The 23,478-nt window shown below is 42.4% G+C and overlaps 1 protein-coding gene across 3 annotated transcripts in view; it reads right to left on the reverse strand.

Moving 5' to 3' along the window:
• Positions 1-23,478, reverse strand: part of LRP12 (LDL receptor related protein 12) — a 78,981-nt gene that overhangs the window by 26,277 nt on the left and 29,226 nt on the right. For all 3 annotated transcript variants that reach the window (XM_073590170.1, XM_073590169.1, XM_073590172.1), the window contains exons 3-5: positions 9,341-9,397; positions 5,164-5,299; positions 3,804-4,006 (exon numbers count right to left, since the gene is read on the reverse strand). In XM_073590170.1, the coding sequence (XP_073446271.1) occupies positions 3,804-4,006; positions 5,164-5,299; positions 9,341-9,397 (396 nt within the window). The remainder of the gene's footprint in view (positions 1-3,803; positions 4,007-5,163; positions 5,300-9,340; positions 9,398-23,478) is intronic.

The following is a 23,478-nucleotide window of genomic DNA, read 5'->3' on the forward strand; positions in this document are numbered from 1 at the left end:
TTCCCTGAATTGTGGATCTCAAAGAAAACTGATTGTGGGTTAATGCAAACTCAGGTTAAAATTGATGGTGAAAAACTGCCACCTTTCCAGCGTCAGTACCGTATTCCGGAGGACGCAATCCCTTACATAAGGGTAGCAGTCAGTGAATTGGAGAAACAAGGTGTTGTTGTGAAAGGTAATTCTCCATGTAACAGTCCTATTCTACCTGTAAAAAAGGAAGATGGCAGTTTTCGAATGGTAGTAGACCTGAGACTTGTAAATAAGTACACTCCCTCAGCTGCTCACCTTGTGGCATCTGTCCCTGAAGTTATGTCACAGCTGAGGAGTGATTGTAAGGTATTTTCTTGTTTGGATATTGCAAATGGCTTTTTCTCAGTACCCCTAACACCTGAATCTGCACTCCGCTTCGCACGCGGTTGCCCATGGGATTTCACAGTTCTCCTGTGTATTTCCATCAGGCATTGGCTCAGATGTTAGAATCCCTTGGCTACGGAGACAAAGTCTTACAGAATGTGGATGATTTATTGATTCAAACTGTCGATGAATGTGAACACAGAGAAACCCTTGAAAATGTTTGTCAGGCTTTACAAGAGGCAGGACTCAAAATGAGTCTAGATAAAGTACAATTGATGAAATCAGAGGTTAAATTTCTGGGTGTGTCTGTCTCAGCAGAAGGAAAGAAGCCCATGCATGATAGGGTTAAAGCTATTCAGGCTGTCCCCATACCAACTAATATTACTGAACTCAGAAAATTTTTGGGTCTTATTAATTTTTCCAGAGAATTCATTGAAGATTTTGCTTATTTGGCTAAACCACTGTATGATTTATTGAAAAATGTTGATAATGACTTTGACCCTGTTAATGTAGAGGGAGCCGCCTTACAGGCTTTTGAGGGATTGAAGCGCGCCCTTACGGCAGCTACTGCATTGATTAACCCTGACCCTTCCCAGCCTTTCTACATTCAGACTCACACCAGTGATATCTCTATTTCTTCAGTGCTCCTACAAAAATGGCCCAAAGAAAGCTCAGAAGTGTCTAGTCAGTTGTATGCCCTAGGTTATTACTCTAGGTTGCTGACCCCCGTGGAAAAAGGATTCACTCAGTGCATGAAGGACCTACTGGGCGTGCACTGGACTATGAATCAAGTGAAGCATATAGTGGGATTTGCTCCTTTAATTCTACAGACCCCACATGTCACCTTAAAAACTTTGCTGAAGGGAAAAGCTTCAGGTATTAGTTCACAGAGAATGGCCCAATGGATCATTGATTTTGAGACTAGAGACTTACAAATCGAAGTGGGTGAGAAATATCACTTAGCCCAGATGATGCAGTATGCAGGAAAAAGTCACGATTGTCAAATTGAACAGGCTAATGTTACTCCCTCTCCCTTCTGAGCAGACTTTCAAGAGGGAATCCCCTGTGCCTATATTGACGGAGCTCGCTATTGGCATGAGGGGCATTACGTCACAGGCTTCGCTGTGTGGTTTCCAGCTAAGCCATTGCTGCTGCAGTATAAACTCCCTGGTCATTTCTCCGCTCAAAGAGCTGAGTTGGAAGCAGCTCTACAGGTCATTCTCGTGTGTCCAGAGCCAATGAATATCTTCAGTGATAGCGCATATGTCGTGTCGTCACTCACTCTATATCTTAATGTATGGGCCCTTAGGGGGATGGTTGATTCTCAGAACAAGCCCTTGCAGCATGCAGACATTCTAAAACAAATTGAGCAACGGGGTAAAGAATTTCCAAAATTATGGTCCTTCTGCAAAATTAAAGGACACCAAAGGCTAATTCCTGACCCTCACATCCTTGGCAATGCATATGTAGATCACGCAGCCAGGGAAGCTGCACTCACAGGCGAGGACAAATATCCCCAAGAAGTCATCGCTGCAGTTACTAAAAAAACCCCGAGAGCCCCACCTTGTTTATTCTTCTCTTCAATATCTCGTAAAAGCACAGGAGAAGGATGGAGACTCATATCTGTTCAATTCCCTTGAGTCCCTGCCCATTGAGGGGGAGTGCTTGTACTACAAACGGGTTAATGATAGACTTGTGCCTTATATTCCAACTACAATAATTAAGTCTTTGCTCAAATTTCAAGCTACAAAGTTGTTAAAATGGTTCATATCAATCAGTGTAGACTTCTTAATTATTTTACTGAGATTTCTGGTAAGGACTGATACTCCACTCTTTTTTTTTCTATTTCCTCCAGGTCAGCTGAAGATTTTCATATTCGACTCCTGGGACCGTGAACCTATTGGATGATCAGGAGATGTTTCACACTATACAGTGGGACTCTGATAGTGTGAGAGGGGGAGAAGATCAGGAAAATCCAGAAGACAAAGAATGAGAAGAAATAGACCAAAAGACTTGACTATTGTGCAACTTATTTTTTTTCGGGACTATTTGAATTATTTTTTTATTATGTGTTTGTTTTATTTTTAGGGACTTTTGCCTTACACACACACGTGCATAAAGTGCTGAATTACCTCCATATTCTTATTTTCAGTAATTCACCCATGAATATTACAGTACTGTATGTTGTACTCTGGATAGAGTACAAGAGGGGGACTTGTAAGAGAATGGTCAGTCATAATATACTGAGCGGCCATGTTGTCTCTAGCAGCCATTTTGTTGAAAGTTAGAGAAGATTCAACTTTTACAAAAGAGCTGATAAAATGTATTAAATGGAGGATGGAAAATGAGATCATGTCTCCTAGCAACCTCAGCCGATGTGCGTAGAGGAAGATTGGATCAATCAATAGGATCACAGGTCACCAAATATATGGCCAGTATGCTTATACGTGATAGTGTGGTAGCGAAGAGTAGAGTAGTTAAAATGTCAGGATGTAAGAATTTAGGGACCTAGACTGGAGACAATGATAAGATTTTAGGACAGTAGCCATAGATACCAATGACTTATGGGTTTTAGTGTTGCTTGAAGAAATGTTAATTAATATCTTCGTATTATGTCATTATATTCTCTTTTCTAAACCACGTTTCTGTAGATTACCATGAAAACGCCTTAGAATTATAATGTTAACGCCCTCTGCGGCAAAATGCAGCTTTCTTTGTTCTGATAATGTATAAGAAGCCCCTGTTACTGTCGATCGGGGCCATTCCATCGCCATCATGCCACCGTGCCTCACCATGGCCAGGGCACAGAGCCTTATCACCGCCAGACCTCCTAGCAAATCTCTGCCCGTCTGAATTCCTGTTTTTGCCCGCATATTCCAGCTCCTCTGTTATTCTGTATCTGTTTTGCCGTGTATCTCCGAATAAACTTCGACCTCAGCTTGATAAGAGATTGTCTGTGGAACTTCTTCCCGACTCTTCCAGCTCTCAGTAGGACTTTTTCTTACAGTCAGGTCTCTTCACAGACTACAACTAAAATTGATGCACATGCCTGATAGACACAATGTATTTGGCAGACAGTTAAAAAAAAAGGATTGTCCATTTCAAAAAGAATAAAAATTAACCCACAACATTACAAAAGCCCTTTCAAAACAAGATTAGGCAGGCCTTGTATAATTGTCATTCCCCTATGATGCCACGTTCGGATTCGATTGGCACAGACTGTACAAGAGCTTCAATTCACCAAATCTTTTATAGATATGAAGAGAAACCAAGCAGGACTACTTATGTAGAAAAGGGGGTGGCTGGGTGTCTGAGATGTAAGCAGAAGCTGCAGAACACGGAGTCAAGATCTTAAAGCAGCTCCGAGACCTTTGCCGTATTGTCTCCTAACGTGCTCCACAATAAGCCACAAGCTGCCATTACGCCTTCACACACAGATTACAAGCTACCTGCAGTATAAGATAGGCGGAATCCTTTTTTGGAAATGTGGTCATCGGCATGAAACTTGATCCACACGTGGTCCTGTATGGAGGTATATGGTGCTGGGATTGTGGAGCCACACGCCTTGACCCCGTCAGAGTTTTGTGATGGACTTATGGATAACCAGTCGAAACTGCAGGAGGCCGATCCCTGAATATCGAACTCTTGGAAACTGAAATTAGAGGAAAATCATGTGAAAATTTTAACAAGTCCTCTGTGCATGCCATGATATAATGGAAATAAAGCAACCCAAGCATAACGATCCCCACAGTAGGTTGACAGTGGTGTCTTTGAAGGCGGTCAGGAGCCAACATTACATTTGTACATTGCAAAAATTAAAACCTGATTTATATATATATATATATATATATATATATATATATATATATATATATATATATATAAAGTTTCAGAAACGGCCAATTACTCATAGACCAGGAGAGCGTGACCAATGTAATTTGTCCAAGCCGGGGAGGCCTGTACAGGGCGGTTCTACGTTCTGGCTTTAGTGGACCCACTACAGGGACGGGGATTGGGTTCACAAGAAAACCCTTGTAAAGCACCACTCCAGTGGTTTCTCTTTTCAGCTCCGGAGTGGGGGTTTCTAATACAAGTCCCCTGCCCTCGGTCATATACTCACCCTGCGGCATCTTCACCTTTTTTTGGCGCCTGCACCGGTCCTGCAACTTATGGCCAGAAGTCAGACGTGACGTCATAAGCTCTCAATGCAAGTATAAGACAGGCAGAACGTGGCTCTAGTAGACTTGTATTGAGTTGTGACCTCTGGCTCGTTCCACGAAACACTGGCGCAGTCGGCAGGTCACAAGCTGCTGGAGACCGAGGGGAGCCATGGTGATAAAGGTGAGGATGGCGGCAGGCGAGTATAAGAGTAGGGTCATGGACCTTACATTAGGAGCACCACTTCAGCAGTAAAATTTAAAAAAACAAAAACAAACCTACAACCCGCTGGAGTGACGCTTTAAAACGACTTGCCAAGCAATGGTGATACTTTATAAATGCAAGTCCTGCAGAAATGGTCTATTATCATGGATTTGACTGTAGAAACTCCCAGTGATCAGAGTCATTGCCGGAGCCAGCAGCAACCAACTATTTGTTAAAGGAAAAAAAAATGCTAATCTGCATTGCCCCATTGAATAACATCGGTGGCCCCAGTGCTGTCAGTAATATTACACAGATCTAGATAGAGATCTCTCTCTCTGAGTGTCCATCTTCCAATGCCATCTCTTCTGACACATAGTAACAGATGTATTAGTAGCACTGATGGGCTATGTAACTCATCATACAATTGTGTAACAGTATGCCACATACCTGATGGTGATGGTCTCTGCGGGGTTGGCATGGATGTACCAGCTACAGTTTATTCTGGATGGGTATTCTATAGGCCATCCCGGACTAGTGATAACACCGCTAGGCTGTCTAATCTGTTCAGGGATCCCGCTACAAGCTAGGATGGAGAGAAAAGAAAAAAAATATATCGTTTGCTTTAACTACAGAAACACAGGTAATAGTTTTCTGAAGTACAGTCATAACTATGGGACAACTGGGAGATATAAGAGAAAGGCGAAAATATTTCATTACTGATCCAATGATCTTGGAGGAGTGCAGTGCAAGGCTTGTATCTGCCAGCAGGTGGCACTGTGAGGTCAGTCACTATAAGCCTCCATATACAGTACCTATAGGTATAAATCTCATTAGTGGATCAATGAAAAAGAGAAGGGAGCGGTGACAGCAATGCAACAGCAAACTAAGGGCTCTCTCACATGTCCTGATATTTCCAGTACCAGAGCCATCTGTGTCTGTCATGATGGTTTACCCAGTTCATAGGCCGGCTCACACTAAAACTAAGCAAGGAACAGCTGGAAGAGACCGGCGGTAACCTCTGAAGTTACCGCTTGTCACTGAACCTGCGCTCCCAGCTCAGCTCACGGTCTCCTGAATTCATGGCCGAGTGGTCACATCATGCCAACACTCAGCCAAGTAATCCAGATGTAGCAGAGCTGGACTTTTTCGTGGGACAAATAGATTGTTGGATACAGTGCCTTGCGAAAGTATTCGGCTCCCTGGAACTTTTCAACCTTTTCCCACATATCGTGCTTCAAACATAAAGATACCAAATGCAAATTTTTGGTGAAGAATCAACAACGAGTGGGACACAATTGTGAAGTTGAACAAAATTTATTGGTTATTTTAAATTTTTGTGGAAATTCAAAAACTGAATTCTTCACCAAAAATTTACATTTGGTATCTTTATGTTTGAAGCATGATATGTGGGAAAAGGTTTAAAAGTTCCAGGGGGCCGAATACTTTCGCAAGGCACTGTAGGTGAGGACTATGGCGTTATTTTAATTCTTACAGTAATAAATGGGAAAAAGTGGGTGGGGAGTGTTTATTTCAAATAAAGGAGTCTGTGTCCTTCTATCAATTAAAAAAGACTTTATTCTATTTTTTTTTTAGAACATGACTATGGGGTTAGTAATGGGGGCGTCTTATCCATAGAGACACCTCTATATCACTAATCCCTGGGCTTGATGTCAACTGACACCAATCCAAATCCTACTGCCCCATTTGCAACCGCTCCAGGACAAGTGGGAAGAGCGAGGCTAAGCGCTAGATTTGGCACATCTTATGGATTCGCCATTTCTGGGATAGCTGAGGGCTGATGTTGGTAGCCTTGGGGAGGGGGGATGATGAAAGGGGGAAAATATCTCTGGTCCCTTCCCAGGCTATTAATATCAGCCTATAGCTGTCTGTTTAGGTTTTGCTGGTTAGAATTTGTAGGTGGACCTTACATTTTCATCTGGGCGTTCCCCCGTAAACTCACCATTAAAGGCTAAGTGTCAGCGGGTGTTCTGGTCAGCTAGCTGAAACCGCATGGACCAGGGATCATCCCACTGAACACCTGCTCTCCTCTCAAACAACACAGGGTGAGGGTAAACCAATGTGGCAATACTTATTGAACCACAAAGCAGGAAAACACCACATAGAACAGCCCCAGCAAAATACACAAGATGGGGCAAATTACAGAGTGTCAACTTTCTGCTGACCCGCTGGGATAAGAGAAGCTGTTACTTCAGAGTTTGGGCAGACTACCCCACCTATGGCACGCACACAGAAAGGAGGTAATGACAAGCTTAGGAAGATGACAGTCAATTGAGGTACAAGGGTCACAACCTGGCTTCTCCGAACATCTCCATGGGGCTCAGGTGACCGGTGGGTCCAAATTCTGTCTACCCCAAACGTATTCATGGTTCAATGGAGATCTGTATTCTTTCAGCCAGGGCCGTGGTCCCCTAAGCTGGCATCCTGTAGCATGAAAAATCGGTGTCCCTCATGATGGAGCCATGATGTATTGGCTGCTGTCCTGTAGAGTTTCCGGTTCTTTGTATATTTATCTGTACATCGAGGTATCTCCTACAGAAGCGCATACATACTCTTTTTATGGTTAACAAGTGTCCTTCAAGCCAGCATCCAGAGGTGAAGGGGAAGAATGGTGACGAGATCAACTTGCATTGTTTAATTTAGTTTATTTGCATAGTTTTTCCTCTTGTGTTTTGCAAGTCAACAAGCTAGCTGGCCTGGACAATGTGTAATCAAAATATAAGCAAACATCACTGTTCAAGTATCCTGCATCTCTAGTCATCCAATGCAATAGCACAATATGTTACATAAAGTGTCAAAAAGAAAGAAGCACAAATTTAATAGTCAACATATGGACAACAGTCAATGACTCCTGGCTTACTGAAAAGAGAAGTCTGGTTAAGATAAAATGCTGTCATCACACCACTTATTTCACTAGGTTTCTTTGCCTTCCATATGTGGGGTAGTGACTGTCCATCTTCGTCCTGCACTTCTACCACCTGCTCATGTAAAACAGAAACTACTTTCTAACGATTCTTCTGGATTTCTCTGCAGCAGTCAACACCGTAAATCACCGAGTGCCAAGCAGTATGCTTCATACGGTCGTATTAAATATTTTCTCTATATTTTGCCTGCATTTCCCAACTTGACTGGGACCAACAGCATCACAGGCATATACAGTTTAAAGATAATCATCTGGATCACACAAATCTTCAATTAAAAGTGGATGTCCAGAATCCAAAGTGATCCCTTTTCCCCAGGGGTCAGAACCCAGTGATCTTGAGAATGGGAACCTAAATCAGAAGAACTGGACTCTATTGAGCCCCAGTCTTGAATAGAGCAGAGGAGGAGTGAATGATCCATTCATTGGTTGGACTGCCAGAGAAAGTAGAGAACAGCATTTGGCCATTTCTGGCAATTAAAGGGGTTGTCTTGTCATGCAATATCGATATCCGACATGATAGCTAAACAATATGAGACTTGTGGGGTCCAGCACGCAGCATCCCCTTCGATCAGCTGCTATTCAAGAGTATATAGCGTTCTGCAGTACCCAGCAGCTGCCACTACACCTTGAATGAAGAGGTTTTCTGCTGCTCCACTCCCTGAATTTACTTCTTGCAAGCACTGGCTCAAACAGCTGATTGTGGTCATACCGCGAATCGAACTACCAATCTTGAGGACTCCGGTTCTCTGGATTGCTGGCGGTCCTGTGGTCAAACTTGTATCAGAAAGTTATCTTCCATCATATGTTTTCGCACTTTCCTTTGGTTACTCTTCCTTCCTCCAAAAGCCATAACTACTTCTCCATTGACAAACCTGTAGCAGAGGATTTTTTGCAGAATGGGGGTATGGTTTAGAACATCAATCAATTGATTGAATAATGTACTAAAAAGTAACGGATTTTTTTTTTCCCCAAAAAATGTGGTGAAAAAAAAAAAAAAGTGTGTCTTTTTACTGTGTGTTTGGTAAAAATGATCTGACAATACCGAATGTGCAGGTAAGGAGGCATATCCATCTTTTTTCATAGAATTTTTTGGCATCAATGCTATAAGCCAAGATGCCACAGAAATAAAACAAACAATTATAGTCACTCGGTCATGTAATAGGAACTAATTATGCACACAATAGACAAAAAAAAAAAAAAAAAAAAAAAAAAAAAAAAAAAAAAAGAGATCACCAGCTATTGAAAAGAGGAAAGCAAACATTAAGAAAATACAGAAAAAGGAAAAAAAAAAAAAGTTTTATTCGCTCTAGAAACCGTAACCAAGTAACGGCAGCCTTCCCTCCGCTCTTCCATCTCAGAGTACCCAACAATAATTTTCATTTCATGGAAATCACTGCATACAAATAGATTCCCAACAGCCAGCTAATGGCGGGCTTACGTAGGCAGGAAATTAGGCAGCCGATTTAGTTAAGTGAAATCTGCTCAGAGCAAGGCAGATGTCACTTTAATCTTTTCTGAATATTTCCAGAATTCAGCCGCTTAATTTCTTACATTAAATGCAGCAGTAAACTGGAAGCGAGCGGCGATTTATAGGAGAAACTGCTCTTGTTTTGGGCGAGTTGCACATTTTTTTTTTTTGCTGGTACATACACAAGACTCGGCGTCTATTTTTTGATCACTTACCCAGAGGGAGCCCCGAGAGACGAACGTTTCCCAGGTGCTCAGCATGGATGCCACATTCTAGAGAAGATAAAAAAAAAAAAAATAAAAAAAATAATGAAAAGTTAATTTTATGCAGCGCTAAGCATTATAATCAACTGGGAAAAGATCTGATCAGCCAGTCTAATGCATTTACAGGAAAAGCTTGGCAACAAGAATTAGGATATAGTTACACAGTTTTTTGCAGCAAAATTAGAAAAAAAAAAAATCTAAAGACAATAAAACAAACCTAAAATAAATTTCAATTTTTAGAAAAAAAAGCCAAGATTTTATTTAAAAAAACAACAAAAAAAAAAAACGATTTTCGCTTCATAATACTTTTGTTAATTATAACAAAAACTAAAATATATACAGTACAGGGCAAAATTTTGGAGACACCTTCTCATTCAAAGAATCTTCTTTATTTTCATGGCTATGAAAATGGGTAGATTCACTCTGAAGGCATCAAAACAATGAATTAACACATGTAGAATTATATAATTAACAAAAAAGTGTGAAACAACTGAAAATACTGTATGTCTTATATTCTAGGTTCTTCAAAGTAGCCACCTTTTGCTTTGATTACTGCTTTGCACACTCTTGCCATTCTCTTGATGAGCTTCAAGAGGTAAAACCTATTTTTTTTTTTTTAAATAAAACTAAAATTAGTTATGAAACTAAAATAAAAAAAATAGTATATTATTGGTTTTCAACGAGAATACCAGACCCCCATTCATAAAACCACAAAATTTCCACTGAATTTCTCATCCCCTATCCCTGCACAACGTCCTCTGCACAGATAACAGAGCATGTCTAGAACACTCTCCTAAGGAAGTCAATCCGCAATATGCTGAGATATATTATTATATATTCTCTCTCTCTCTCTCTAATATATATATATATATATATATATTACACACACACACACACACACACACACACATACATACATATATATACACACACATACACACACACACATACACACACACACCGTATCTATATCTCTAAATCAGATAGAGAAATGTTATAACGGTGATACAATCCCTCTAAAGAATTACTGAAGCCATATTTGGGAATCCAGGCCTGATGAAGATGACATGTTGTCAGTTGTACCTGGTGGGATATTAAAGGGAATCTGTCACCCCTTTTTTGAGATATATTATAATGATATCATTCAATTGTGTGTCACATAAGGATTCTCTTAGTACTTTTGCTTCCCCCTGACCCCGCTCCTTTCATGCATAAATACCTTTTTATATCGGTTCAGATGTATGTAAACTGCCGCTGTCCGGTCCGATGGGCGGGGCTTGTTCACCTGCTCCACCCCCTCCCTGTCTTGCTCTACACAAGAAGAAATGCATAGAGCAAGATAGAGAGGGGGTGGAGCAGGTGAATAAGCCCCGCCCAGCGGACCGGACAGCGGCAGTTTACATACATCTGAACCGATATAAAAAAGGTATTTATGCATGAAAGGTGCGGGGTCAGGGGGAAGCAAACGTACCAAGAGAACCCTTATGTGACACACAATTGAATGATATCACTATATAGGATATCTCAAAAAAGGGGTGACAGATTCCCTTTAATGGCTTCGTAGGACACGAGAGCTGACCCATTTTATGAGGAGAGCCAGCATACATATTAAATATGAAACACACTGATCTTCAGGGAAATATCGTTTCAGGCAGCTTGTCCCGGCATGTTTGCAGCAAATTATCGATCTTCTGCTCAGACATGTACATGTAAGAACAAGTCTTCAGCTTATTTAACTCCGAAGATGGAATGGAGAAAGTAAGCAAGAAGGTCAAGAGGCCGGATGTAGAGCTACAGATTACAGGAGAGTCTGAAGGCAGAAATTGTACAACACAGACCAGATGCCAAATAAAAAAAAAAAAAAAAAAAAAAGAGCGCAGGAATGTAAAAGCAAATTAGTTGTATGAATGACTGCACAGAGGCTTCTACAGAATAAATGGAATGTATCCCATAACTCATGTAAGGAGCCGCACAAAATAATGCAAATAAAGTGTCAAATATTCCTCTAGGGATAGAACCTACATAAACTGGGTAACTAAAGATGTAGCATTGCTTATAACATACTCTGTTCACATCTCCAGATGTCTTTTTTGTAACGTGTTCATAGTTCGAAAAAACAAAAAAAAACAAAACCGGATCTGTCTACACCTACCAGGCATTAAGATGTAACCTGACAACAGTGTTGTCCCCCATTAAGTAATTACATGGCAGCATTTGTCCTTTAGTGGTAATTTCATTGTATGGACAAAGTTTAAAGTATATCGCAATTCTCACTTTTGCAAAACAATGGGATTGGCTGAAATCACCACTAAGAAGACAAGCGCAGCCATGTAATTAGTGACTAGATGTCCATCCTCTGGTCACATTTCTTTTAAAGTTTATCCCTTGGATAAGGTAAAAGAAAAAAAAAACACAACAAAGTTTAAATAGTAACCACTGCTTCAGGCTTCAAAAAGACTTGAAGCCGCTAAAAAGAAGTGACCTGACAGTAGCATTTAAGCGTTTCGCTGCGTTTTTAAACGTGCGATTCTGCCGCGGAAACGCTTAAAAAAGCATTCCATTCAATTATAATTGAAAACGCACATGTTGTGCCAATGGTGCGTTTTTTACCGCTGCGGAATCGCTTAGCGATAAAAAACGCAGCATGTTCTTTAATTTTGAGGAATTGCCAGCGATTCCGCATACCATCAATTGTATGGCCGAAAACACATGCAAAAACGCTTGACAAACGCTTAAAAAAGCACGTCAAAAACCGCATGCGTTTTCCCGGGAGCAGGGTGTGCGATTCTGCTCAGGAATATTCTGCTTCAGAATCGCTACGTGGGCACATAGCCTTAAGGTAAAACACTGCCACTGTTTGGCCGAGGATTCTTCTGTTTAAAAAATTCAGTAGTTAAGCCGGCATTTAAAAAGACTCAATGTGCACATAACCCAAGACCGTCACAACAACAGATGACACTGGGAAGTTTGTAGGGATTCCCTCAAGGACATTTGTCCAGGTTGTCCCCAGGGTAAAAAGTAGAATTATTGCTCTTAACAAGTCGCTCAAGAATATAGCAAACCAAATGGTATGACTAGAGCGCTCCCCATTGTAGCTGGGCAATCCTAACACAGCCAGTAGTTACTGTCATCTACCAAACTACTCTGTAGAGTCCCATAACCATAGATGATCATTGGACACGCTGCAAACAGTTGACAATATGCTGACGGCGGTCGTTCCCGACAGGCTCTGCTCATGCTGCCGTCAATGCACAAACACCAATAGGGCAGCGCAGCTGTATTCGTGTCATCACAGCAATGATGGTAACACAACAACCCTTACTATGAGCCAATGTTTCCTGAGTCTGACATACAATGGATCCGGCATTGTGCCGTGACTTCAGTTAGGATATGTTCTCACCGGAGAATTTATATCCTGCGACTCAAATATTAACTTTTTTTTCTTAAATCTAGCCTTTACTTATTTGCAGGCAGATCTGTCATACCAAGAAACTGTAATGAAGAGGGGACCGTGAAGAAAATGGCTTTATGGGAGCAAGAAAGCAAGCAGAAACTAGAACGACACGAGAGAAGCTGGAATTCCGAGTGGGTTTAATTCAATGTGCGGATTCCTCAGGTGCGCGGTACTACAACATACGGCTTGTCCGCCCGAGGGCTGCTGCATTTTTAAACAACTAGCTTATATAAGGATTATGGCATATAGTGCTGCTCAGCTCTCCTTCTACCCAGTGTATCAGAAAGCATCCACAGGAATACAACGTGAAACGCGCCAACGCTCCCCGGCACCGGACGCCTACGTGGTTTTAAAATGTCACAATGAGTTTGCATAGTTTGAGTTAGTAAGCTGGTTCGGGCTGGGCTCTCCTTCCCATTATCTTGTCCCTTTAAATATATTATGTACTTGCAATTTCTGTGAATGTAATCCTAATCTGTAGGGGTTCAAAGGAATGATCGGAAAGAAAAAAAAAAAACGCAAAGTTTTTAAAAGATGCCGCTTTAGGATAAAAGTTTTAAATTGATTTTACTTAGTCCGCATTTGCGACGCCGATGACGTCAAAGACACAAGTAATGAGCAACTGATGATCCAGAAGACAAAACACTACACATGGGTGCCAATGCGCTATACGGTGAGGATCAATTCACATGTGACATCTGGTTAAAAAAAAAAAAAAGAAAAATCCACAATAGACCAGCAGCCGTATACCAGTCTCATCTACACCTTGCTATCATTTTCTGTGAAGATTTCTCATTGCAGCGGTTATCTTTGCAGAGCACAAAATCTGCGGCAAATCAGCACCAAAATCCATGTTTTCCATAGATATGCTCAAAAAAAGCTGAGACAAACCTGCGAAAGGAACAAGAAACTCCCCCATGTGCTCGGGTACCCTTAAAGTGAATCTACAGTGAAAAACAGAAACCTCTAAAAAGTGCCAAGATGCACTGTTCATACTGGCACCACGATTTCAAACCTCCTTTTCTCAGGATCCATGACTATGCTCCTAGAATATCAAGAGTTACCTGATGTGCCAAAAAGGAAAAGAAAAAAACCCGCAAACACGTGTCACATTACAGCTATGGTGAAGCTGCTGCCTAGTCATGGGTAGATGCCTCTCCACGCCAGCTAGGCCACATTAGACTTGCCCCTTCCCCCTTCATACTGCATAGATTGCTTCTGTTAATCGGTGCTGATGCTGCTGTAATCACATGACTACTGTAGCCAGCAAGTTTCTTCTGCAGAAAATAAAAAGTTGCAGCTAGGGATGAGCGGACCTAAGTTTGGTTAGAACTGTACCCGAACACCAATGAAATCAATGGGGACCCGAAGCTTGGAACTGGAAAATCTCACTCACTCCCAAACCCACAGTAGCGTTTTTGAAGCGTTTTTTAGGGGTCAAGCTGCTTCAAAAACGCTTAAAATAAGCTTCATATTCATTTTAATGCTTTTTGGCCATTTTGTGCTAATGAATGCGTTTACCACTAAGGAAATGCTTAGGCCTGTTTCACACTTCCGTTTTTCACCAGTCAAAATCCGCCGTTTTGCAAAAAAAAAAAAAAAAAAAAAAAAGGATCCGCCATTTTGCTTGGCGGATCCGTTTTTTCCCCCATTTAGTTGCATTACCGGAGGATGGCCATCCGTTTTTTTGCGGATCCTCCAAATGTTTGCCCACCGCTGTGATCATCGAACGGAGCCTGTAACCTTTTTTTGCCCTGCGGATCTGCATTTTCCCTTTTTAACCCTGAATCTTTTCTGGCTGCTGGAAGAAAATTCTCTCTCTCTGTCTAGGCGCAGTTCCTTTAAATTTTTACCTTCGGCGGATCCGTACGTCCGCCGATCCGCTGTCCCCCGTTTCTGTCAGTCCGCCTGCGGATCCGTTTTCCGCTATTTTGGCGGATTTTTAATGACAGAAAAAACTGAAGTGTGAAACAGGCCTTAGCGGCTAAAAATGCAGCATGCTCATTAATTTTGCGGCTTAGTCCACGTTTTTAGCCATTACTTATGGTCCAGAAGACGCGCGGAAAAAAACGCATCAAAAACGCGCGTTTTTTTAGCAAAAAAACCCGTGGAAAACGCACAAAAAACGCGCCTTTTCTGGGAAGGAGTCCGGTTTTGTGTTAGGTTTAAAACGCTACTGTGGGCACATAGCCTAAGAGACTTCCAGGAGGAGTCAGTGTTCTGCACGGTACACACCACGAACTTTACAGTTCGGGTTCGCTCATCTCTGGCTGCAGCAATTGAAATCTGCTCCTGATGTGGCACAAACAAAAAGTAGTGTGTAGGAAAAACAAACAAACAAAAAACCACACACCAGAAAGACACATCGTATACATGTACTTTGTTGACAATAAGGGTGGTAGTTTATCGCAATGTCCTCCCCCAATAAGTGTGGGTATATTTGCATGCCAATACCCAGGTCAGCACTGACTCTCAGGAGTCCTTGCGGTGATGAGTAGTTGATGAGATAGAGTGCTCTCTGAGGTGACTGTTCGTTGTCCAGCTACGATCAATAGTGGACAGAGAGACACAATCTAAAAGGGCTGAAAAAGTTTATGTAAAACACTTTGAAACACTGAAAAAGTAGCAAGAGTTTTGAAGTAGCTCCGCCAAATTAGGTGGGGACGGATCGGGACTGCACTCGCCCGTCTACCAAGAATTCCGATTCTGAAGCCAGAAACTTTTCCTTTTTTGGGCGTGTCCCATGCCTCTTAATGATTTTGCTGCATCTTATTCCTGAACGCCTCTCAAAAATAATTTTGGGGCCTAAAAGTTTGCTCATTGTATGAGCTATGCAGGTTGACCTCGTGTTCCCTGTTGGTGGAAAAAAAGTCATGTGAGCTCATGTGTCATAGAGCATCAGTGTAAACTCACATTAGAATAGGGAAGAGGAGGCAGATCTGGGTGATTCTGTTCGAAGTCTGGTCACCGGTGCTGGACTAGCCGGGTCCAGTATTCTAAAAAAAAAATGTATTCAATCTTGTGGCCAAGGAGTAGTGTGGACAATGTAGAGAATAGCGTGATCAAGAAAAGATATCCTGCAAAAGGGGGTCCCGTGGACATCATCAACTAGCTCTCGAAAGGGGTCCGAATAGGAGGTCAGGAATTGCTCTCGTGAACAGAAGGTGCACAATCACCCAAACTGCAGTGGAATACAACTCTGAAACTCCAACTAATTTGTCTGAACAAACACCACGAATGATCTACAACAACCACCATTTCAGAGTGCCACTGCCGTCTACACACAGATTGCTGTAGACCAAATGACGCTTCGGTCGATCATTCAGCCAACAGCCATCTCAGCTGACTCTCCCATGCACAGGTAGCTGCGCTCGCTCGTTGGGCCGAGTGCACCTGTGTTCTTCGTGAGAAAGTCGCATGCTTACACCATCAGCTGGTGGCTTCTCTCTCTGACAATACGTTCAGCCATGTGCAACACACCTCTCTCCCGATCATCAGTTAGCTGGCGTCCCCATACACATTACGCTTGACCCATTAATAGCAGCAGGTTTAGTCAACATTAGTCTTCGGTGTAAGAGGGCCATTAGGGAAATAAAAAAGGAAAGACTCAAAATGGGTTAAAAAGAGCAAAAGTTAGATCACATGTAGCTAAGCAATGTGGCCAACCAAAATCGTCTCTTTATGGCCGCTGTACGCTTCTACTAGAGTTGAGCGACTTTGGTCGGATCGGGTTTCGTGAAACCCGAATGAAACAAAATAAGTTTCAGATGAAACTCGTCCGACTAGAGCAAAACAAAGTCGGAGTTTCATCCGAAACCCGACCCCAATGCAAGTCAATGGGAAATAAAAGTCGGACGAAACTCCGACTTTTTTTTGCTCTAGTCGGACGAGTTTCATCTGAAACTTATTTTGTTTCATTCGGGTTTCACGAAACCCGATCCGACCAAAGTCGCTCAACTCTAGCTTCTACTCAATAGAAGCAGGACAATGCGCCACTTGACAAGGTCCTAGTATCATGAACTGGCTTATCCAGTTTTCCTCACTTCCCTGTCATTCATTGTCCCCAGATCTTAATGCTCTTAATGACTGTTGTGGAGGGCCGAACTAATAACTTGAAATTAATTCTACTCATTATTAATTGTATCACTTAACCCATTAACCCCCAAGGGTGGTTTGCACGTTCATGACCGGGCCAATTTTTACAATTCTGACCACTGTCCCTTTATGAGGTAATAACTCTGGAACGCTTCTATGGATCCTGGTGATTCTCACATTGTTTTCTCGTGACATATTGTACTTCATGATAGTGGTAAAATTTCATTCATATAACTTGCGTTTATATGTGAAAAACAGAAATTTGGTGAAAATTTTGAAAATTTCGCAATTTTCCAACTTTGAATTTTTATGCCGTTAAATTACAGAGATACGGCACACAAAAAACTTAAGTAACATTTCCCACATGTTTACTTTACATCAGCACAATTTTGGAACCCAATTTTTTTTTTGTTAGGAAGTTATAAGGGTTAAAAGTTGACCGGCGATTTCTCATTTTTGCAACACCATTTTATTTTTACGGACCACATCACATTTGAAGCCACTTTGAGGGGTCTATATGATAGAAAATACCCAAAAGTGACACCATTCTAAAAACTGCACCCCTTAAGGTGCTGAAAACCACATTCAAGAAGTTTATTAACCCTTCAGGTGCTTCATAGGAATTTTTTGAATATTAAAAAAAAAAAAAAAAAATGAACATTTAACTTTTTTTTCACAAAAAAATACTTCAGGTTCAATTTTTTTTTATTTTACCAAGGGTAACAGGAGAAGTTGGACTGCAAAAGTTATTGTGCAGTTTGTCCTGAGTACGCTGATATCTGATATGTGGGGGTGAACCACTGTTTCGGTGCATGGCAGAGCTCAGAAGGGAAGGAACGCCGTTTGACATCAATGCAAAATTGGCTAGAATTCAGATCGGACACCATGTCACGTTTGGAGAGCCCCTGATGTACCTAAACAGTGGAAACCCCCCACAAGTGACCCCTTTTTGGAAACTAGACCCCCCAAGGAACTTATCTAGATATGTGGTGAGAACTTTGAACCAACAAGGGCTTCACAGAAGTTTATAACGTACAGCGGTACAATTAAAAAATCATTTTTCCACAAAAATGATCTTTTCACCCTCAATTTTTATTTTCCTAAGGGTAACAGGACCCTAAAAGTTATTGTGCAATTTGTCCTGAGTACGCTGATACCCCACATGTGGGGGTAAACCACTATTTGGGCGCATGGCAGAGCTCAGAAGGGAAGCAGTGCCATTTGACGTTTTTGGCTGGAATTGAGATCAGACACCATGTCTCGTTTGGAAAGCCCCTGATGTACCAAAACAGTGACACCCCCCCCACAAATTACACCATTTTGGAAACTAGACCTCCCACGGAACTTATCTAGATGTGTGGTGAGCACTTTGAACCCCCAAGTGCTTCACAGAAGTTTATAACGCTCGGACGTGAAAATAACAAAATCATTTTTTTTTCCACAAAGATATTTTTGCCCCCAATTTTTTATTTTCCTAAGGGTAACAGGAGAAATTGGACCCCAAAAGTTGTTTTGCAATTTGTCCTGAGTAGGCTGATACCCTATATGTGGGGGTAAAACACTGTTTGGGCGCATGGCAGAGCTTGGAAGGGAAGGAGCACCGTTTGACTTTTTCAACGCAGAATTGGCTGGAATTGAGATCAGACGCCATGTTGCATTTGGAGAGCCCCTGATGTGCCCAAACAGTGGAAACCCCCAATTCTAACTCCAACCCTAACGCCAACACACCCCTAACCCTAATCTCAGCCCTAACCCTAATGGGAAAATGGAAATAAATACATTTTTTTAATTTTATTATTTTTCCCTAACTAAGGGGGTGATAACGGGGGGTTTGATTTACTATTTATGGCGGTTTTTATGTTTGGCGGCTGTCACACGCTAAAAGACGCTTTTTATTGTAAAAATAGTTTTTGCATCACCACATATTGAGAGCTATAATTTTTCTGTATTTTGACCCACCGAGTCATGAGAGGTCTTATTTTTTGCAGGACGAGTTGACATTTTTATTGGTACCATTTTCGGGCACGTGACATCTTTTGATCGCTTTTTATTCCGATTTTTGGGACGCAGAATGAACAAAAACCAGCGCTTCATGAATTTCTTTTGGGTGGTGCGTTTACACCGTTCCGCGTGCGGTAAAATTGATAAAGCCCTTTTATTCTTCGGGTCAGTACGGTTACAGCGATACCTCATTTAGGTCATTTTTTTATGTTTTGGCGCTTTTATGCAATGAAAACAATTTTATATAAAAAGTTAATTTTTGCATCGCTTTATTCTGCGAGCTATAACTTTATTTTTTTCACTGATGACGCTGTATGGTGGCTCATTTTTGGCGGGACAAGATGTCGTTTTCAGCGGTACCATGCATTATTTATATGCGTCTTTTTGTTCGGCGGTATGATAATCATTTTTTGCTTCGTTTTGTATTTTTATTTTTTAAAGGGGTTCGCTAAAGGGGTTAACTTGTGGGACAGTTTTATAGGGCGGGTTGTTACAGATGCGGCGATACCAAATGTGTACTTTTATTGCTTTTTTTATTTCCAAAAAATGAATTAGGGAATATTTTTTTTTAATTTAGCGATTTTTTTTTTAAATTATTTTTTTTTTTACTTTATTACATTGTCCCAGGTGGGACATCACTGTCCTGTGACAGATCACTGATCTGTCACATCACAGATCACTGTGACAGACCAGCGATCTGTCACAGGCACTGCACAAGGCTTCCTCCTTGCCTGCGCTTTGCAGGCATGAGGAAGCCAGCTCCCTGCAGGCCCACAAAGGTCCCCGTCGACATCTTGGATTCGGGGACCTGCAGGGATGGAGCTCCCCGCAGCAGCGCTGCACATTGCGCTGCTGTGGGGGGCTCAGGGAAGCACGGAGGGAGCTCCCTCCCTGCCGATGGTTCCCTTTAACCCCCGGTACACCGCGATCGTGTTTGATCGCTGTGTGCAAGGGGTTAACGTGTCGGGGGCGGTCCGTGACCGCCCCTGACACATTGTGCCGGGTGTCAGCTGTGATAATCAGCTGACACCCGGCCGCGATCAGCGGCGCTCACCACATGGGCGCCGCTGATTGCTGTGACGTACTATCTTGTTCCTGGGAATTAAGTCCCAGGGCACATGGACTGGATAGTACGTCACATGACAGAAAGGGGTTAAAGGGGTTGTCCGGGCTTTTCACATAAGCTCAGTACATATCTGGGCTGCAGAATTGTGACAATAAGTAATTTACTTTCTGTCACTAGTTTGCACGGTTTTCTAGATATTCTGAACAGAACGTCCAAGGGGGGGGGGGGGGGGGGTGTTATGGCATTGAAATAAGAACTAGTCGTAACCTCCTACTCTACTCCAAACATGCCCTCTATAGCAACCCCACCCTCCATAGCTACAGGCCCTCCCCGTCCACATGAAGCAGCCCTCATCACACAGTAACAAATCCTCCCCCTCTAGCAGCCTCAGTGCAGAGAGCAGAACCACCCACCTGCTCCTCCCCCAGACACACGCTGAACAGTGATCTATGGAAAGTGAAACTAGTGAGGAGTGAAAATCGTCCTGTATTCTGGGCCACTCCATGATTACAATACATAACTCATTATCAGTAATTCCTTCCCTCACTGTCCCAGGCTGCTGGCAGCAGTGAGAACAGACTGTGTGATGGCCAGTGATGGGGGTCTGCAGCTTCTAATCTGCACAGGGGATGGCAGTCACTGATGTAATCTGTTCTGTGACAAAGCCTCTGCTGTGTGAATGAGACAGCTCTGTGTCACTGATGTCTTCACACAGCAGCAGCTTTGGTATAAAATATACATATATGTTTTACACGTTTTGTAGTTGGTAGTTGAGGATCCTAGTGCGGTGCTCACTGGTGCTAGAAAGAGTGCAGGTCCTTTAGGCACCGGATTATGATGGCCTCAGGATTAAAACTAGGTCACTAGTTTTGACCACCACGATAATTTATGATCCTTGGAAACTGTAAATCGTCCTGATCGGTAAGATTATACACGGTCACCTTGGCACACTATGTGTACATAACAAACAGGAGCGGCAGACAGTGCTGGGAAAGAGAAGTTTGACAACACTTGCAGCAGGTGGCAGGTAGTAAAAATAGCAGAACACAAAGCTTAACTGTCTAAATGCAAAATAGCATGTAAAACGTGAAACCTGCACTACAAGTCAACATGACGTCATGATAAAGTCAGAGCAATGGTTCTTCTCAAGAGAAAGCACTAGCATATCAATCGTGTGAGATGGAAGATTATTGAAGAAGGTCTGGAAGCGACAAGAATCCAGACAATGAGATGTGGTCCTGATATGGGACTTCACAATCAGGCCTGGATCATCAGGAGAGAAGCATTGGTTATGCAGAGTCCTAGCCTTGATGAAACCATGGACTAGAAAAACGGTGGGGAACCTCAAGCCCATTTCTTCCAGGCTCCAGGCCGTGCGGTGCCTGGAAGAAATCCCTGCCTCCTCTCCTCATTGTAATACTATCCCCCTCCCATGCACGTCAGTTATGACCCAGAATCCTGCACCCCTTCCACAATGCGTACCGCTTCCTTCTATGGGCACTGCATTCAGGGATCTTCTGTGCAGAGGAGTCACCGTTACCTTCGGCGTGCGCGCCAAACCATGTGTACATAGTGATGACTATGCAGGGTGGAAGTGGGGAAGGCACCTTATCGTAGCACACGCCAGAGGTCAGTGGAGAGGATGTCCCCGGCGCAGGAGATTCCAGAATGCAGCGCCCATAGAAAGGAGGTAGAAGTATGCATTTTTGAGGGAGCGAAGGATGCAGGCATGCGGTTCTAGGGCCATAACTGATGTGCATTGAGGTGGGGTAGTATTACAATGAAGACAAGAGGCAGGGATTTCTTCCAGGCACCACACGCCTTGGTGTCTGGAATAAATCATCAGCATAAGGACAGAATATAATATTTGTCAGCAACAAGACCATTTACATGAGGAATACAGGTAGGACTAGTGTAACATTTAAACATGTTATATACGTCCCGGGGGGGGGATGACAGGTTCCCCTTAAGGAGTTGACTACCAGAAAAATATTACAAATCGAGTCTTCAGTGGTTGATTCCATTTAATGGCTCTATGGAATGATAAGTAACAAATAGCTGCTTTTGAGACTATACTCAGGGTTCCTCATCAGGAAGAGTTTACACTAAACCTAAAAAAAAAAAGTCACATTTATACACAACAGCACAATGGGAGTGCAGTAATAAGACAAGTGATGAGAAGCAGAACTATCAATATGGGAAGTGGAGTAACAGTTGGGGCAGTAAATATTGGCCAGTTCATAGATAAGTAGTATGAAACATTTATCGTCCACTGACTGAGGTCTTGTCCGTGGTGGTGATGCCCCCATAAGGGCACACATTCCTTAACCGATGTAGAAAGACATAAATCCATGAGACATTCATTCCTGATCCGTTGTCACAAGTTTGTACTCCGACTCTTCCGTCACTCCTGGATTTGAACTTACCTTCCAATACTAATATGCTCATGTCCATGACGCTCTGATCAGGGCTACAAAAAGGTTTGGCCGCAGGTAAATTATTATTCTTTTTTTTTTTTTTTTTTTTAATGTGTGGCAAGGAGAATTCATCTTCTACTAATCCAGAAACTTGGTTAATTGCTGTGCCCACACGTGAAATGATTGGTGGATTTTGGGAAGCATATAGGATGTCCCTACTCTTCGTCTCTCTGGTATAGGCTCATCAGCCATCGTGGATGTCAGGTAGACAAGAGACCACTTTTTTGGTTGCAGTCCTGTATAGAGGGGGACCTCAATTTTTTTGCAGTAGCGCGTGTCCATCAGTTGTGCATTTGCTTCTTTCATGTAGTCTGATACGTTCATCATGACCATTGCCCATCCTTGTCTGCAGGTTTCATGAGGATTTCTTTATTGGTTTTCAAAGTTTATATGGCTTCCTCTCCAGGGAACTGATGTTGGATGGTTGTCTCTGGATTGCGTCTAGGATGGTGGACATGACAAATACGTAGAATAAGGATAAACCTTTGTCACCACATAGTAAAACGGTCACACTTCTTACCCATGAACTGAACATTTAGGCTGTTCACACGTAGCGCTTTTTCTGCATTTTCGCGGCGATTTTAAACACGCGATTTTGCTGCGAAAACACACACACAAAAAAAAGCATCCCATGCAATCCTATGGGATTCCACACATGCTGTGCTAACGCTGCGGATTTTTCCGCGGCGGAATTGCATCGCGGAAAAATATGCAGCATGCTCATTCTTTGTGCGGAATTGAGGGAAAATCCGCCCAGATAGGAATGCATTGTTCTGCTTACTTTCCGCATGTGGCTGTGCCCACCATGCGAAAAGTAAGCAGAACATTTGCGGATGGTACCCACGGTCCGGAGGAGAGGAGACTGTCCTCCAGGCTCTGGGTACCATAATCCTGTAAAAAAAAAATATAAATAAAAAAAATAAATAAATAAATTAAAAAAAAAAAATAAAAATAGTCATATTCTCACCTTCCGGTGTCCCTCACAGCGTCCCCTCCC

This window comes from Dendrobates tinctorius, unplaced genomic scaffold (assembly GCF_039654945.1).
Source record: "Dendrobates tinctorius isolate UK_male_01 unplaced genomic scaffold, ASM3965494v1 ptg000116l, whole genome shotgun sequence".
In the NCBI taxonomy this organism is placed as follows: Eukaryota; Metazoa; Chordata; class Amphibia; order Anura; family Dendrobatidae; genus Dendrobates; species Dendrobates tinctorius.